The sequence below is a fragment of the Berghia stephanieae genome, unplaced genomic scaffold (assembly GCF_034508935.2).
Source record: "Berghia stephanieae isolate SIO BIC M18660-M18661 unplaced genomic scaffold, UCSD_Bste_1.3 scaffold60, whole genome shotgun sequence".
NCBI classification, from domain to species: domain Eukaryota; kingdom Metazoa; phylum Mollusca; class Gastropoda; order Nudibranchia; family Aeolidiidae; genus Berghia; species Berghia stephanieae.
In genome coordinates, this window is record NW_027627511.1 from 18,547 (window position 1) to 35,000 (window position 16,454).

At 35.4% G+C, this 16,454-nt stretch overlaps 2 protein-coding genes and 1 pseudogene across 3 annotated transcripts in view; 2 read left to right on the forward strand and 1 right to left on the reverse strand.

Moving 5' to 3' along the window:
- Nucleotides 1–1,705: 1,705 nt before the first annotated feature.
- Nucleotides 1,706–16,454, reverse strand: part of LOC144962107 (uncharacterized) — a 14,872-nt gene continuing 123 nt past the window's right edge. The window contains exons 1-5 of one of the 2 annotated variants that reach the window (XM_078895070.1): nucleotides 16,382–16,454; nucleotides 13,835–13,949; nucleotides 7,974–8,195; nucleotides 6,691–6,783; nucleotides 1,706–5,376 (exon numbers count right to left, since the gene is read on the reverse strand). The exon at nucleotides 16,382–16,454 is cut by the window's right edge and continues 123 nt beyond it. In XM_078895070.1, the coding sequence (XP_078751196.1) occupies nucleotides 5,165–5,376; nucleotides 6,691–6,781 (303 nt within the window). In that variant the 5' untranslated portion in view covers nucleotides 6,782–6,783; nucleotides 7,974–8,195; nucleotides 13,835–13,949; nucleotides 16,382–16,454 and the 3' untranslated portion in view covers nucleotides 1,706–5,164. Of the gene's footprint in view, nucleotides 5,377–6,690; nucleotides 6,784–7,973; nucleotides 8,196–13,301; nucleotides 15,221–16,381 lie in introns of those variants that run through there. The other variant, XM_078895071.1, reaches the window with a different exon arrangement.
- LOC144962105 (uncharacterized) lies at nucleotides 7,292–10,869 on the forward strand. Its single transcript, XM_078895068.1, has 3 exons — nucleotides 7,292–7,392; nucleotides 9,413–10,154; nucleotides 10,198–10,869. The coding sequence occupies exons 1-3, from the start codon at nucleotides 7,292–7,294 to the stop codon at nucleotides 10,867–10,869; spliced, it is 1,515 nt and encodes a 504-aa protein (XP_078751194.1).
- Nucleotides 12,510–13,223, forward strand: LOC144962106 (uncharacterized; annotated as a pseudogene).

The window sequence follows — 16,454 nt, forward strand, 5'->3', positions numbered from 1 at the left end:
ACAAATAATCACATTCACAATGAAATGACAATACAAGTAGATTTTAATTATTCCAAACGTAATCAAAACTGAATCACGAAAGAGAATACCACTAAAAAATAAAGCGACGAGACATAATGCGACAACACCTTGACAATACAAGTCCATTTCGTTCACTCGAAAAAATTAAAGATTTGCTTTAATCCCTCAACGGCGAGATTAATATTTCTGTTACATTATTGGTTTTCAGTAGTATGTAGTAACCTTAAAGTTTTAATCGAGAAGCAACAACAGCGATATGACTCGAGTTTCATTCAGAGCTCAAATTGCATTTCACTGCTGTCTTGATGATTAGAGTGATTGTGCCGGTGGTGGTAGTGGTTGGAATAGTGGTAGCCGTGGTGGTGGTGGTGGAGGAGGATGTAATTATGGTAGTGGTTTTGGTGGTGCTGTTGGTTAGAATGATAGTTGTGGAGACGATGACGGAAATGTTATGATGATGTTGATATTGTTTTTATTGCTATTGTAGTACTTGTTGTTAATATTGTTGTTGTTGTTAATGATGAAGATAATGATGATGATGATGATGATGATGATGATGATGATGATGATGATGATTATGATGACAACGACGATGTCGTCGACAATGATGGTTACCATACGATATTACAAAGTTTATTCAATCTTAGGCTTTCGACAATAAATCATACAATTTGATGACCACATGAAAGTGGGAAAAAAATGGTAAATGGAACCAAACAATAAACTGATACCATTAATAACCACACAAAAATACAACAATAGTAATACCACCAATACGTACAATAATAATAATAATAATAATAATAATAATAATAATAATAATAATAATAATAATAATAATAATAATAATAATAATATAATAACAATAATAATGATGATGATGATGATGATGATGATGAATGATGATGATGATGATGATGATGATGATGATGATGATGATGATGATGATGATGATGATGATGATAATAATAATAATAATAATAATAATAATAATAATAATAATAATAATAATAATAATAATAATAATAATAATAATAACAATAATAATAATAACAATAATAATATTACCATCATCATTACTACCACCACCATCATTACTACTACCACCACCGCTACCACTATCACTACCACCATCACCATCATTATTACGTTTCCAATCATTTTTTCTCGTTTAAAAAAAATTGATATCTATCAAAACAGTCGAAATTCCGGTCATTTTTTAAAAGGGTAGTTAAAATATCTACGATTTTATTAGCCCTGAAAACTACGATTTTTATTTTCCTATTTCAAGTAGGCAGCTCTGCTATGACAAGTACTCGTATCAGTATCAGTTCCATAGTCAAAATAAGACAAACAAAAACAACGTTTATTTAATCTTAGGCTTTCGCCAATACTTCATACAATACAATTAAGACAAAATAATGTTACGAATTTCTCCTCATGCATTCGTTAGACTATAACAATAACGACCGTGTTATCTTTACTCCTTACCCAACCAACCCGAGCTTCCCGCCTCTTCATCGCGAACTATCTTATGTATGTATTAGCTTCAGGACGGGCAAGTACGGAATCTGCCCACCCTTCCGTATTTCCTCTATAAGTCAGTTAGAATTCAACTCTCTCCTTTTCTCAGAAGAGTATTTCTCGTATACTAATTCAAATGTTGAGCAAACCAAAATGGTGGTTGTATTTTATATATTTATTTAGTCGTGACTTTTGAATAAAAGTGTTTTGTTTTATTATACGGAATACAATAGAAAATTACATTGTTTTGCAAAATTATTTTGTCTGGCAATAAAAATACAGGGGTAATTACTTTAAGAATTAAAAAAAAAAAAGAACTAACAAATTAATTTGTTAAAAAACAAAACAAAACAAAAAACAACAACAACAACAAAAAACAAATAAGAAAACAATTTAAATAAATGAGTTTTGAGAAGCACTAAAGAAAACGAGAAAAAAAAGAAAAGTTTAAATGGATAAACAAATATATAAAAACAACACAAATCAATACTAAATTGATGTAAAATTAGTAAATTAATAAATTTAATTCAATACTGGAACATTCCCAAAGTCATTACATCAATGGTACCAGCACAAGTAAGGCAATAAATAAGAAAAAGTTCGTTTGCCAAAATCTCTATTTAGTTTTCACTGGTTAATAAGGTGGGCTCATTTGAATTAGCCCGACCTAGTACTAGAGAGGCCAGACAGCAAAAATCGGAGTTAGTTCACCGTCAGGCGACGAGACGATGAGATGACGATGTGGGCGGAGTGGAGTGGTTGGGGGGGGGGGGGGGGGGGGTGATAAAAAAAGAACAGGAGCGTATCCTGGTTTATGCATTAAGGGATGCATGGTGATTCGCAATCTATCAAAAATACACACAAATTGATTTCAGTACGAAGTATAAAGTTTAAGTAGTAACTTTTGAAATTATCTAATTTAAATTTGATTATTTCAGACCTGGTAATACAGCATATAACTTGAAAAAACAGGCTGGTATTTGCCCACCCTGCCCATTATTACCAGCCGTCCCTGAATATAGATTAGATTACATGCAACGTTGTGCTTTCGGCTTTGGAATTAATTTGCGTGTTGTAAAGCTGCTAAATTCCATACCGTCTATACCATTACCTCGTTCACTGCCACTAACTCATTGAATTCTCCATGATTAAATCTACAATTCTGTTATACAGCTCGTCTACTCAAGACGGTACAACTTATAACAAAATTTTCTGAAGTTAAAGGACATGTATCGACATTGTTTAAATAAATGAAAAATGTTGGCTAAATTCAAGCCAATATTGATAGCCCTCACTGAATTATCAAGATTATAATATTTTTAAAAAACTGCTTCTTAAGAGATACGTTGATGTTATTGGGCTGCTTATATTACTATGACTAATATAATATTTTTGACAATTTTAATACTAGTCATTTAAAACAAATAGTTATTGAGTGTTAAACCACTATCATAGATAGAAAACATGTAATAAAGGCAACTCCCCCCCACCCCCACACACACACAAAAAAAAAAAATTTTTTTTAAAGAAGAAGAAGAAAAAAAAAATTACCTCCCACCACCAAAAATAGAAAGAAAAGAAAAAAAGAAAAGAATCTTCCTCTGTGCCCAACCAACCCAAACTTTCGAGCAGGCATTTGAATAGGATACTTGCCAAAAGGAGAACACGATAATAGTTCCTAATAAGGAAACGATCACCATTCTGGAAAAAAATCCCAGAAGAAAACCAAAAAAAAACAAAAACAACACCCCCCCCAAAAAAAAACAAAAAAAAACAGAAAACAAAAAAAACACCCCCCCCCCACACACACACACAACTAACACATACACGCACACACACACCTACACACATACACTCAACTGATTATTTGACTCACTAACAAAAAATTTAAGACGATACGGATATATCATGTAATTACGTAGAATCGAATCTATCTCAGTACAAACAGAAACGGAATAGTGCCCAGCTGTAGTGTGAAGTACGAATAGTGCAAGCAACAATTTGTCCTTACGGACGGCAATGGCGGTTGATGCTATTCGACCTTAAGGACGAATAGGGCTACCCATCTGTATTTATTCCAGAGGATTTGTTCTACCAATAACATAAGGAACAATGGAGTGATTGTAGTAAAAAAAAAGGCCTTAAACACTGCACGCATGCGATTTTAAGTAAATTTTAACAAAAACATATCAGCTCTATCAAAAGTACAGATTGAGATAAATACAGGACTAAAACCACTCTAAATAACAACTAGAAAATCTCAAGAACCGTTTTTAAAAAATGGTTTAAGGCAATTCATAAGACAGGTTTTAACTGCGATTTTCTAAGATACTATGAGGCCAATTTTTTCTACACTACGGACATATGTATTGCAACATGTCTCCATGGATTGCTTTAAACCATTTTAAAAATTGACTGATAATACATGTGATTGAATTGATATTCAGATTCAAGACATTAGAAACCAATTGAGTCATGGATAAAAACTAAATGATGTCATTTGTGAACGCTCCCAGGTGTGATTTTCATACATTAATTAATTTCCTATATCTGTCATCTGCATTTTTTGCGGCCGCAAATCAGGGCGATCCGCAAATTTGGGCAAATTTCCCAAAATTGGCAAATCGCGTGGCAAATTTTGGGAAAAAAAAGGCTGCGAAAACAAAATAACGAAAAAAAAAGTGCGAAACTTGAGAAATGTTGCAGCTTTGCCTGGGCCCAAACCAAGGGAAGCTACTCTCTACGGATAATGATCTCATGCTCGCAGTGTATCTGCATACACTGCAATTCCCAATTTTTATGATATTTCTCAGCATGAGTTCACGAGGTATATTGAGAAACTGGGGCCCAGTGCTGTGAGAGAGTCTGATACTGGAATTATAGATCTGACCCTATTTTGGAAGTCTGTGGCAGATTATGTACTAGCTCTCGCTGCATTGGCGTCCCGGTATGCCTTCTCAACATGCTCGTCAGCTGATGCTGAGCAAAGCTTTTCTCTTTACAATCTTGTCTTGTCTTCCAGAAGGCGTAGACTCACAGAAAACAACATCAAAGGACTAGTTTTCCTTTACTACAATAAGTAGTAAAAGAAAACTAGGCCTTTGATGAGTCTGACTGAAAGTGTACGTCTTTGTGTGTGTTTGTGTTATTGTCTGAAAGTTTGGGCGCATAAATCGCTTTACATTGTGTAAATTAATAAATGTAGCCTCCTTAAATTACTTAAATGTAATAAATTGTCTTATATATATTTTATTTTTTCTGTATCGCATGTTAATTTTTACTGAAACGCTTAGTTCTCCTCGGCAAATTTTTGGGCAAATTTTGGTCTTTTTGGCAAATTTCTTGGCAAATTTTGGGGGTTTTTTGGGCAAGTTTTGGCAAATTTTAGGTCCCAATTTGACAAAAAATGCAGATGACAGCTATAATATCAAAACATATAAAAAGAATAATTTAATTATAAGTAGTGTCATAATTAATATGCCTCATCTTAAATTTCATGTACGGTATTCAATTTTTAGGGTATTTTGTTCAACAATGGAGTTGTTTTTTTTATAATGGAGTTGTTTTTCAAAATTTCTGACTGCAGCCATTGATCCACTAATGGATTGTCAGTGATCTGTCATCTCCTCTTGGGGCCAGCTTGCCGTAATCTTTGGCTGATGCCATCTGAGGCATTCCACTCCTCTGGTGTATGGGGAAGAGTTTCTGTTGTCTCCTCTTGAAAGTGATTTGACAAATCATCTACTACAACTACTGACTCCACCACAGAGCAATCAACAAAACTGATTTCATTAAGCTCATTCATATCCATCTGTTTGGCTAGTGTTGAAGCTGTGGAGGAAAAATAATCTTTAGAACATCTTTTTCACTGCATTGAAACAAAACAACATTTATATCTGTGAATTATGAAACTGGCCACATTATGAAATCAAGTGGTGCTGAAATCAAAAACGTCATTTCATTTTGAAACTTCTCTGATACAACATTGTCTTCAGGTCAAAGCCAGAATTTGGAATGATAAAAACTTTTGAACAATGTTATCTCCTTAAGCAACATGAAATGCTGGCCATTTAATTAAGATGATTTTAGAACTACATCCCACTTTTTAAACAAATCCTATAAACTGTTCGTCAGTGCTTAAAAGTGTTAATATAAATATATTTGAGAAGACGATGGACTCAGCAACAGTATGCATTTTTGTTTTATTTCCTTGTAAATCATCTTTTTGTTTGAGTATTTTTCTCTAAGGGGGAACCAGTTTTTTTTAAAAAACATATATAATATGTGATAAGTAAGCATTTGAGTGTGTTCCTCTTAGTGGGGACCTGTGCTTGTGCCTGGACGACACTTTTAGGTGACTTTAAACTAAGTACACTGATGGCATGCTCTTGGAATCTACATCCATTCCATATAAGTATAAGAACCATTCCCTTTTTGTTTTACTTTGCTTGACTATCCATTTGCATCCTTTTTACTGGTGCTGAAGTGACCTAAATATATCGAAAGCAATTAAAAACAGAAGAGGATTTATAATTCTAGACCATTTTGCTATCCCATTTTCTTCCTTTTTACTGGCACTGATATGACCTTAATGTGTTGCAAGCGCCATAAAACCATTAAAAACAAACAAATAAAGAATGTTGATTAAACAAAATCACACAACCACACTTATATTATACTTCGTGATCCCACTGTCACTTCAATGTCCCCATTTTGACCAACTTGTTAGCCGTGATAGTCCTTTCAGTACTGTTGTCAATGTTAAATACACTGTTAGTGGCTATGTGGTCTTGTGGTATGACACTCGCTTTCGGATCGGAAGGTCCTGGCCCTGAGCCTCGCTCGGCGCATAGTTGAGTCCTTGGAAAAGACTCTTTACTCATATTCTCTCAAAGTACTCAGGTGTAAAATGAGTACCTGGCCGTTAACAGCGTTGTCTTTGTCCGAAAAATTGTAATATCGCCTAACAGACGTCATGTCCCGTTTTAAATGTTGCTGTTTGTCAGGGACCCCTTGTAAAGCGCTTTGGTTTGAGCATGTTTAGTGTTTATTGCTATATATAAAAGCTCATTAAAAAAATTTTAGTCTTTCGGGTGAAATTCTATTAATAATTTAATGACTTTGTAGCAAAAGAATTATGCTTACTGATTATGGTGTAATCTCCAAGATTACAGTCAGATATGTCAATAATATTTCTGGCTGGACTGGGATTCGGAACCAAACTCTCAGTGCCCATTACTGTAAAGAAAATTGTTGATAAATTTGAATTAAATGAAGTATAGAATTCACAAGTTGCACTTCAAGTCCAGATTACCCATTACAAACTTAATGAGGAGGAACACAGTGGTGTTTTTTTTAAAAGGTGAATGGTTATGAAGTTATAATGATTTTAATTCTATTTATATCAATTTTAATATGATACGATATCAATTGATTTTTAATGTAAAATTTGCATCATATAATTACGGGTCTCTGGCTCTATTTTTTTTTAAACCATGAAATGCATCCAAGTGTAATCTTATCTTCTGATCTTGAGACCCATGAATCCCAGAAATAACAAATCTGCTGGGAATTGAACCCATGACACTTTGATTCATATGCAAGCATGATAACTCGCTGTGCCATTGGCTTGCCCTAAATAAAACACTAAATGAAACAAAATAAATCTTTACAGGACCCAATTCCAAAGTGGAATTTCAATACAATGTTGCGTGATGTCACTTTGACGATTTGTGATAAAAAATACATGGCAATCCCTTATGACACAAAAGCTCTTGCTCCATCACTTATTTCAAATTTGAAATATTCATATAATTTTGTCAGCTACTTCAGGATTGATGGTGTAAAGTAAATTTCAAGATTTTAACTACCATTGAATTATTAAATGTGAATAATCTTGTTTTGATACTCGACTTCAGTCTTCATTTATTGTTTTAATGTTTTTAAAATTGATAAAAATCAAGAGGAAACGTGTCCCACAGGCAGTTGTTAGATATGCAATAGAGGTGATATACTTTTGAGACTTAACTACCAAAAGAGGATAGTTATATTAGAGAAAAATATTGTTCAATGAATCTGTGCATAGGCAATTGTAAGGATGAGTCAATATTAGACGATCACAAAAGATGCATGCAAACATAGTACAAATTACTTGTTTAAAATATTGTAAGGTACTATCTTTATTCATGTCAGGCAGCCCCAGAGACCAACGATCACATCGTCCTCCACTGTCCAGTCACTAAACTTGAAGGTGGCTACGAAACCGTCCTTAGGGCGGAGGAAGACTTTAGAAGCTTGGTTGACGAAATAAATTTGTAGGTGTAGCCATATGCTACTACTACTACTTTATTCATGGAATGCCTAGATGACAGCCTTTTACATTTGTATACAGAATAATGTATGGAACTATTATAATTGCAGAAAATTACCTTGAATACCATCAACAATGGTACTACACTCGCCAATAATGATGAGTACTGGTACTCGTTCAGTAAAGATTGAAGAGGGTCCTGGTTTCCCCCTCCAGTCTGCTTTACAGAATCAACATGACTTTGGACTATTCTTTTCGTGTCCTTGAATTTGTTTTTAGCTCCATCACCGAACGGTTTTTGAGAATTCCGCATTGATTCTCATTCTGATCTTTTCCAGACCTGAAAATGAAAAAGGAGAAAAAAATATGTAAATCAACGATTATGTAATGAGATTGTGGAGGACATTCATTTTGCACTGGAATCAGTTCTATTGATTGCTTTTTGTTGCCATAAAATCTTTATTTATTATTTTCGGTGCAGCAAACTTTACTTGTATAATTAGTCTGTATCCTTTAATTATTTGCATAAAAAATGTCATGCTTTTGAGTGTAATACATTGCAAACAGAAAATGAATTATTTATTGAGAAAGAAAAGTATAGTTTAGAGCTGAGACAGCTGAAATCAAGGAAAAATAGATCCCGACATACAAATGGAATTTTGGAAAAGTCAATAATAAAATATTTATTCACATGAAGATAGACCAAATACACCACTGAATCGGCGTCATTTAGTTGTTCACTTTGAACTTTTCAAAATGAAAATAGACCTCATAAAAGCAAAGATATGGACTGACAAATGTTTGAGGTGGTGTATTAGCCTACAGATGCCCAGTGTCAGTGACCGTGCTGTAGTCTATTTTTATTTCATTTCATGATAGACCAAATACACCACTGAATCGGCGTCATTTAGTTGTTCACTTTGAACTTTTCAAAATGAAAATAGACCTCATAAAAGCAAAGATATGGACTGACAAATGTTTGAGGTGGTGTATTAGCCTAACAGTCTACAGTCCTACAGATGCCCAGTGTCAGTGACCGTGCTATAGCCTATTTTTATTTCATTTCATTAGTGACAAAGAAAAAAAAATGTACTTCTCTTTTTTTCGCACTGTCACGGAGTGCTGCAATCTCGACATAATTGTATTTTCCAGGAGGGCTGCAGTTTCAGGGTTTGAAAAGTTATAGTTTTTCTATTGTTGAGCTCCATTTTCATCATTGAATTTCAAAAGGAAATAGAATCTAAACAAAACGAAAGCGGATGTGGCGCTGATTAAATCTTTTGCGTCAGAAGAACCCAAACAGCAGCACAAAACAACCGATAGAGTCAAGGGCTAGGTCAGGACTAGGTCAGGACTTGCCACGCCCATTTCTAGGCTAAAGCCCAGCTAGTCCGAGACTAAATAATGCTCATTGAATCCGATTTTTTTTAGACGCTTACTAAGCTTGGGCTAAAGACTAGCTAGTCATTTACTTGACTAGTAAATTACTAAAGTTAGTCCGCGTTCATTAGAACGCGCCCAGGTATTGGACGACAGATCCCTTTCTCTTATCATAAGGGACGCAAGGAACAACGGTCGCAGAGCACTACGAATCCTGAGACAACACTATCTTCCGAAAGGTAAACCTCGTATCATAACACTCTACACAGAGTTGACATCCCTCTTAAAGAATGACCAAGAAACAGTTACTGACTATATCATTCGAACTGAATCGTCAGCAGCGGCTCTACGTGATGCTGGTGAGACAATCAGTGACAGTTTGCTAATCACTATGGTGATAAAAGGACTTGGGGTAAATTATAAAAGTTTTACTGCCGTAATCACACAAAAGTCAGAAGTACTGACCTTCAGCGAATTCAAATCGTTATTACGTAATTACGAAGACACTGAGAAACTCCAAGATTCCTTTTCAACCGCATCAAATGTGATGACGGTTAGTTCGTACAACAGAAGACCCTTCAACAATCAACCAAACTCGAGGACACAAAAAGCTCGTTGGTGTGAAATATGTAAGTCAAAATCTCATGATACCAGCTACTGTAGAAAACTCAAAGCTTGTAAACAAAACGACGACAGAAAATCTCGTTGGTGCGAAATTTGTAAAGCTAAATCGCACGATACCAGCAACTGTAGAAATCTGACAAAACTACGAGAGATGAAAGTAGACGATGAACCTACAACTCGAAGTGAGAGCCATTTCGCTTTCGGTGTTAACCCGAATTTCCAAGATAACCAACTCGCAGAGGACGACTTTCTTGTGGACAGTGGAGCTAGCTACTGTTCACCTACTCCACGAAAAGTCAAAATTTATTTCTTTCCACAATAATTTTGACTCGGGACAGCATGTTATCGAATTTGCCGACGGGATCCGGACTTCGAACCTTGCCCAAGGACAAGGCAACGCAGAGATAACGTTGACGGATGACAATGGCTGTAAACATTCTGTTCTCCTGAGAAATGCACTGTACGTGCCCTCCTTCTCTCAAAACATTTTCTCAGTAAAGGCCGCGACGCAGAACGGTGCCACAGTTATTTTCAAGAAGGATTGTGGAAAATTGTGTTCGGGAGATACAGTATTCAACATTGAAAGAAGAGGGGGTCTCTATTTCCTTAACTCATCGTTCCACACAAAAACGTCCAAGCATTCACTCATGGAGTGGCATTGCATTTTGGGTCATTGTAACACAGCAGACATTTTTAAGTTACAAAAATGTGTAGATGGTATGATCATCACTGATGAGACAAAATCTGACTGTGAAGTGTGTTCCCTTGCTAAAATGACTGATTCTGTGAGTAGAAAACCTGACAACAGTGCCAAGAAACCTCTTGATGTAGTTCATGTTGATCTAGCGGGTCCTATTGACCCAATTAGATGTGATGGAATGAAATATGCAATGATTTGTGTTGATTCTTTTTCAGGTTTGATCTCTGTGTACTTTTTGAAGCAAAAAAGTGACACCCCTACTGCATTCAAAGAATACCTGTCTGACATAGCCCCTTATATGGGAAGATAAAAGCAATCAGAAGTGATAATGGTGGGGAATTCACATCTCAAGAATTTACTTCCATTTTGAGAAATCACAGTATCAGACATGAAAAAAGCGCACCATACAGCCCCCATCAAAATGGGAAGGCAGAGCGTCCATGGCGCACACTTTTTGACATGGCCAGATGCCAATTATTGCAATGTGGGTTACCAAAATCACTGTGGACATATGCTGTCCTAACGGCTGCATATATTCGCAACAGGTGCTACAAACAAAGAATTGAATGCACTCCTTTTGAAAAGATCACAAATAAAAGACCCAACATTGCCAATATGAAAACATTTGGATCCCCATGTTTTGCTTTATTAGCACAAAAACCAACAAAATTACAAAACAGAAGTGAAAAGGGAATATTTGTGGGGTATGGTAGAAAAAGTCCAGCCTATCTGATCTATTTTCCAGACACCCAAACCGTTAAAAGGGTCAGATGTGTCAAATTCCCTAAAGATCCTGTTAATGTTACAGATTTGTCTCAACCAAAGTCTCAGTCTCAGGAGAATTCTGGTCACTACCCTGAAGTTCCATCTTATGATGATGATGATTTTGATGCTAGTTACTCAAAAACAAACCCCAAAGTGCCACTCAGTGACCGGAGTTTGCCTGAAACTGAAACAAGTGTTGAAGATTTAGGTGATAAGGAAGCAAATGAAAACCCGTCACCAATGCATGCCAGTTCCAAGAGGACTCGCTCTCGTCCTAAACATTTGGACGAATATATTGTTGATGATGAAGTTGATGCATATCTTAACAATACCATTCATTATTGCTATAACATTAACATGCTTGATGTCCCTAACACTTACAAGGAAGCAATGACTTGCAATGCAAGTGATGCATGGCAAAAAGCTATGGATGAGGAGATGAATGCCCTGAGCGAAAATCAAACATTTGAAATTACAAGTTTACCTTCTGACCGAAAAGCTATTGGTGGTAGATGTGTATACACCATTAAGAATGGTCCAAATGGAGAAGAAACTTATAAAGCAAGATTTGTAGCTAAAGGGTATTCCCAAATCCCTGATGTTGATTATCAGGAAACGTTTTCGCCCACGGCCCGCATCACCTCAATCAGAGCTCTCATTCAATTTGCCATTGAAAATGATATGTACTTGAACCAAATGGATGTAAAAGCAGCATATTTAAATGCACCAATTGATGTTGACTTATACATTGAACAACCAGAAGGATATCAATTAAACTCAAAATCTGGTGAAAAGCTAGTTTGTAGACTCAAAAAGTCATTGTCTCAAACAGAGTGGTAGAAATTGGAATCTCAAACTCCACTCTCATTTAGATGAGCAAAAATTTGTTCAATCAGCAGTTGATCCCTGTCTTTATAAGAGACATTCTAATGATGCCATAGCATTATCCTTGTGTGGGTAGATGACTTAATCATAGCTTCAAATTCTCTATCTGCAATGAATGCAATCAAAGCACAGCTTTGTCATTCTTTCCAAATGAAAGACCTAGGTCAAATTTCCTTTTTCTTGGGTATAAATTTCTCTTGTTCAGATGAATCAATATCAATGGACCAATCACATTATATTGCAAGACTGTAAGAGAAATTTGGCATGCAAGACTGCAAGCCCAAACACAGTCCCTGTGAAATGAATCTCAACAAGTTTTGTGATGAACCTTCAAATCCAGTGGATGACAAACTGTATAGGGAAATAGTTGGCAGTCTAATTTACATTATGACTTCTACTCGACCTGACCTTTGTTTCATTGTTACCAAATTGTCTCAATACATGTCAAAACCAACCCAAAACCATTTGACAATAGCTAAGCATGCGTTGAGGTACCTCAAGGCAACAATTGACAAAAAATTAGTATACACAAAATCAGGGGCACCACCCAATTTGGTAGGTTATTGTGATGCAGACTGGGGAAATTCTGCTGACCGCAGAAGCGTGACTGGCTATGGCTTTATGATCTCTCAAAAAGGTAGCCTTATTTCCTGGAAATCAAGGAAACAACCTTCTGTTGCCTTATCCACATGTGAAGCGGAATATATGGCAATGTGTGCTGCCACACAGGAAGGGATATTTCTTAGGGCATTGATCAATGACATGATGAACACTAACATTGAACATTTTCTTTTGAATTGTGACAATCAGGGTGCTATTGCCCTTGGTAAGAATCCTGTACACCACAAAAGGACAAAACACATTGACATAAAATACCATTTTGTGAGGAATGAAATCCAAAAGGGAATACTTCATACCTGTTATGTTCCAAGTGAAGAGAATTGGGCAGATATGTTCACAAAGCCAGTCTCTAAGACAAAATTACAAATGTTCATCCCTATCTTGATGGGTTAGTAAGGGAAGTACTAAAAAGTCTTAAATCACTTACTCACATCATGCTATGCACTATTAGTACAAGTATCAAACTTGTGATTTTTCTTTGCATTTTTTTTTTTAGTTTAATGATTTTCTTCTTAGTCAAAATAATGGCACACAATTTTGTTGACCTTTTGATTTCATATGTATGTACCTATATATTATGCTTCATTACCATTATAATTATATATTGTTCTTGACTGTTAGTTCTTACTTGATTAACTATGATCTGAGTACAAACATTTCTTTCTCAGTTTAAAATAGGTGTAATGTTCTAATGCCTACAACCTACAATGTATTACCTACTTGCTTTGCAATGTATCATTTTCTTTTAGCACTTATCTTTTAACTTGCTTTGGAAACTGAATTTAAGAGGGGGTGTTAGAATGTAAATTCATTTTCTTATTATGACCTTTTTGTGTAAGGAATCACTTATCATGTAACTCTCTAATTTGGGGAACGACAAAATTAAGCATTATTATTATCATCCTTTTTTTTTCTTCTGTTCCTGCAATAAAAAGCAGATGTCTCAATAAATAAAGTTTACTCTTTCATCTAATGGAATTTGTTATTCTGTTCTAGATAATTACCTTGGCCTTCATCTAAAATCAATGATATGGCGTCCACCATGCCAACATCATCATCCTCATTATCTTCTCCCTCATCATCATCTCAACTCTCGTCACCATCATCACAGGATTCCATCTTTAAAAAAACAGATTGTAGAACAAGTGAGGATATTTTAAATAGCACAACAAATTTAATTCAAGAACAAGAAATTACAGACAAAAATAAGGAAATAGCTAGCTTAAAAAAAAAAAACAACTTAGTTAGATTCAACGCACTTACACTGTTTCAAGCCTAACAGAAAAAAAAGTTCTTCGAATGGAGACAGGTGTACATTGTTTTAAAATATTTAATATTATTGTTCAATATGTTGAGTGCTTTAGAGGTAACATTATTTATTATAGGGGATGGGAAGTTCAGGAAGAGACAGTTGCATTAAAAGACCAAATTTTTATTACACTTATGAAACTTTGAACTACACTAACCTTCATATTTCACAATTGTTTAGCGTTAGTGAAAGTACTATAACAAATATTATACAAACTTTTATTCATGTTTTACATAAGCCATAAGCTTCTCTTTGAAAATGTTATGAAGGTTACATGCCCTTCTAGACATAAAAATAAACTATCAGCTCCATCATCATTTTTAAGATTTCCAAATTGAGAATGATCATTGATTGTACAGATGACCAAATTGCTATTCCTAAAGAAATGGATAAACAACGGTTAACTTATTCTTCTTATAGGTCCACGAATTCTGTTAAAGCTCTTGTTGGTGTGAGTCCAAATGGTGTGATAAATTTTATTTCTAAACTTTATCCAGGGTCTGTCTCGGATAAGGTCATTGTACAAAATTGTGGATTACTAAAACTTTTAATTTTAAGCCCTGGAGATTTAATTTTAGCAGATAAAGGTTTCCTGATTCAAGATATTTTACCTCAAGGAGTAACTGTAAATATCCCTCCCTTTTTACATAATAAATTTACTGAAAATGAGATTTTATTAACCAAAGAAATTGCTTCATGTAGAATTCATGTTGAGAGGGCTAATGAAAGACTGAAAAATGTTAACAGCCTCTCATATATTCCAACCATGTTAAGAGAAACATCTGATATTATTTTTCAATTAGTTGCAGCACTTGTCAATCTCCAGTCTCCTCTTATTAAGGAGACTGCATTTTGTTAGCTTTGCCATTTATTTTGTACAACACACAAATTTTTTTTCATCATCATCAAATCACCATTCAAAATAATGGCTTTGTAGGTCACCCATACATGTTTTTACATGAATACATGACAAATTATGGCATTGTTGTATCAATGTATGTTCAATGTCATTAACATTGTTAAATAAAACATGACAAATTAGTTTTGGACTGAATCAACCCAAGGCATCATCAAGATAGATCTGTGGAAGTAAAAGAATAAAAGATTCAAATTTAGAGCTGCGACCATGCTCAATAGGCAAAAAACAAACAAACTAATAAAACGTCTGTTGTGGTCTTGTGGTATGACACTCGCTTTTAGATCAGAAGGTCCTGGGTTTGGGCCTCGCTCGGCGCATAGTTGAGTCCTTGGAGAAGGCTCTTTACTCACAATCTCTCACCGTATTCAGGTGTCAAATGAGTACCTGGCCGTTAACAGCGTTGTCTCTGTCCGAAAAAATTGCAATATCGCCTAACAGGCATCATGTCCCGTCTTCCATGTTAAATGTTGCTGTTGGCCAGGGACCCCTTGTAAAGCATTTTGAGCACATTTAGTGGATATTACGCTATATAAAAGCTCAATTTAAAAAAAAATTAAGTGGTTCTTTCATTCATCTTGCTTTGTTGATAAAGGGGAAACCCGAAACGTCCATTTTATCTGTTTTCGTATATTAAATTGAAGTTCACATTCAATTTCACAATGTTATTGATTTCTTCGAGTTTCAAGCAGCAACATTTACATTACATTTACACCTTAACCCAATAGGAAGTTTAGTTTACCGTGACTAACACTGGTCTAAATAAATCCTTTATTCATCCCAGAGAGGAAATTTATCTCTAGGGTCTATTCCCAGGGAGGACTGGAATAACCGCGGTGCAGGGCCACAAATTGAGCTAGGGCGAGGTGACTTGCTCAAGGCCACACAGCGCAGCGGCGGGTGAACGAACTCTGTACCTTTCGGGTACGAAGCAAAAACCGTACCGCTGATCCACGCTGCCCCTATGCCTACCACATGAAGTATGATAAATAAAATGTCTAGCGTGATTGGTGATTGTGATGCTCATATGAGTATTATAATAAAGGTTACAATACGATACTAAATAGTATGTAGTAGACTATAGTCAATAGCAACGAAAATTAGTGAAGCAAGACTAAGACCTCAAAGACTCAAAGTCCGTGGTCCATAAGATAAAAACAATAATTCAATGACTCCCTCTCTCTCTCCCTAACTAAAATCGAACGTAAGCAGTAAAATCTTTCCATTGGACATACTAAATTTGCCTAAACTCAAAGTAAACTGATTATCCAACAGTAGTTTTATGGGGATGTGAGATTTTGAGAGTGAGAAGACGAAATGACTTACCTTCACAGAATTCTCTTTATTCTTCATGCTGGCTTGAATTTTGCCGAACATCAAGCCATCTGAGTAAGTGAAA

Coding starts and splice junctions, on each gene's coding strand:
- LOC144962105 (XM_078895068.1), top strand. CDS start 7,292: ATGGCAATCCCTTATGACACAAAAGCTCTTGCTCCATCACTTATTTCA. Junction 7,393..9,412: donor TTCAGGATTGATGGTGTAAA/GTAAATTTCAAG, acceptor TCTTATCATAAG/GGACGCAAGGAACAACGGTC. Junction 10,155..10,197: donor GTTCACCTACTCCACGAAAA/GTCAAAATTTAT, acceptor GACTCGGGACAG/CATGTTATCGAATTTGCCGA.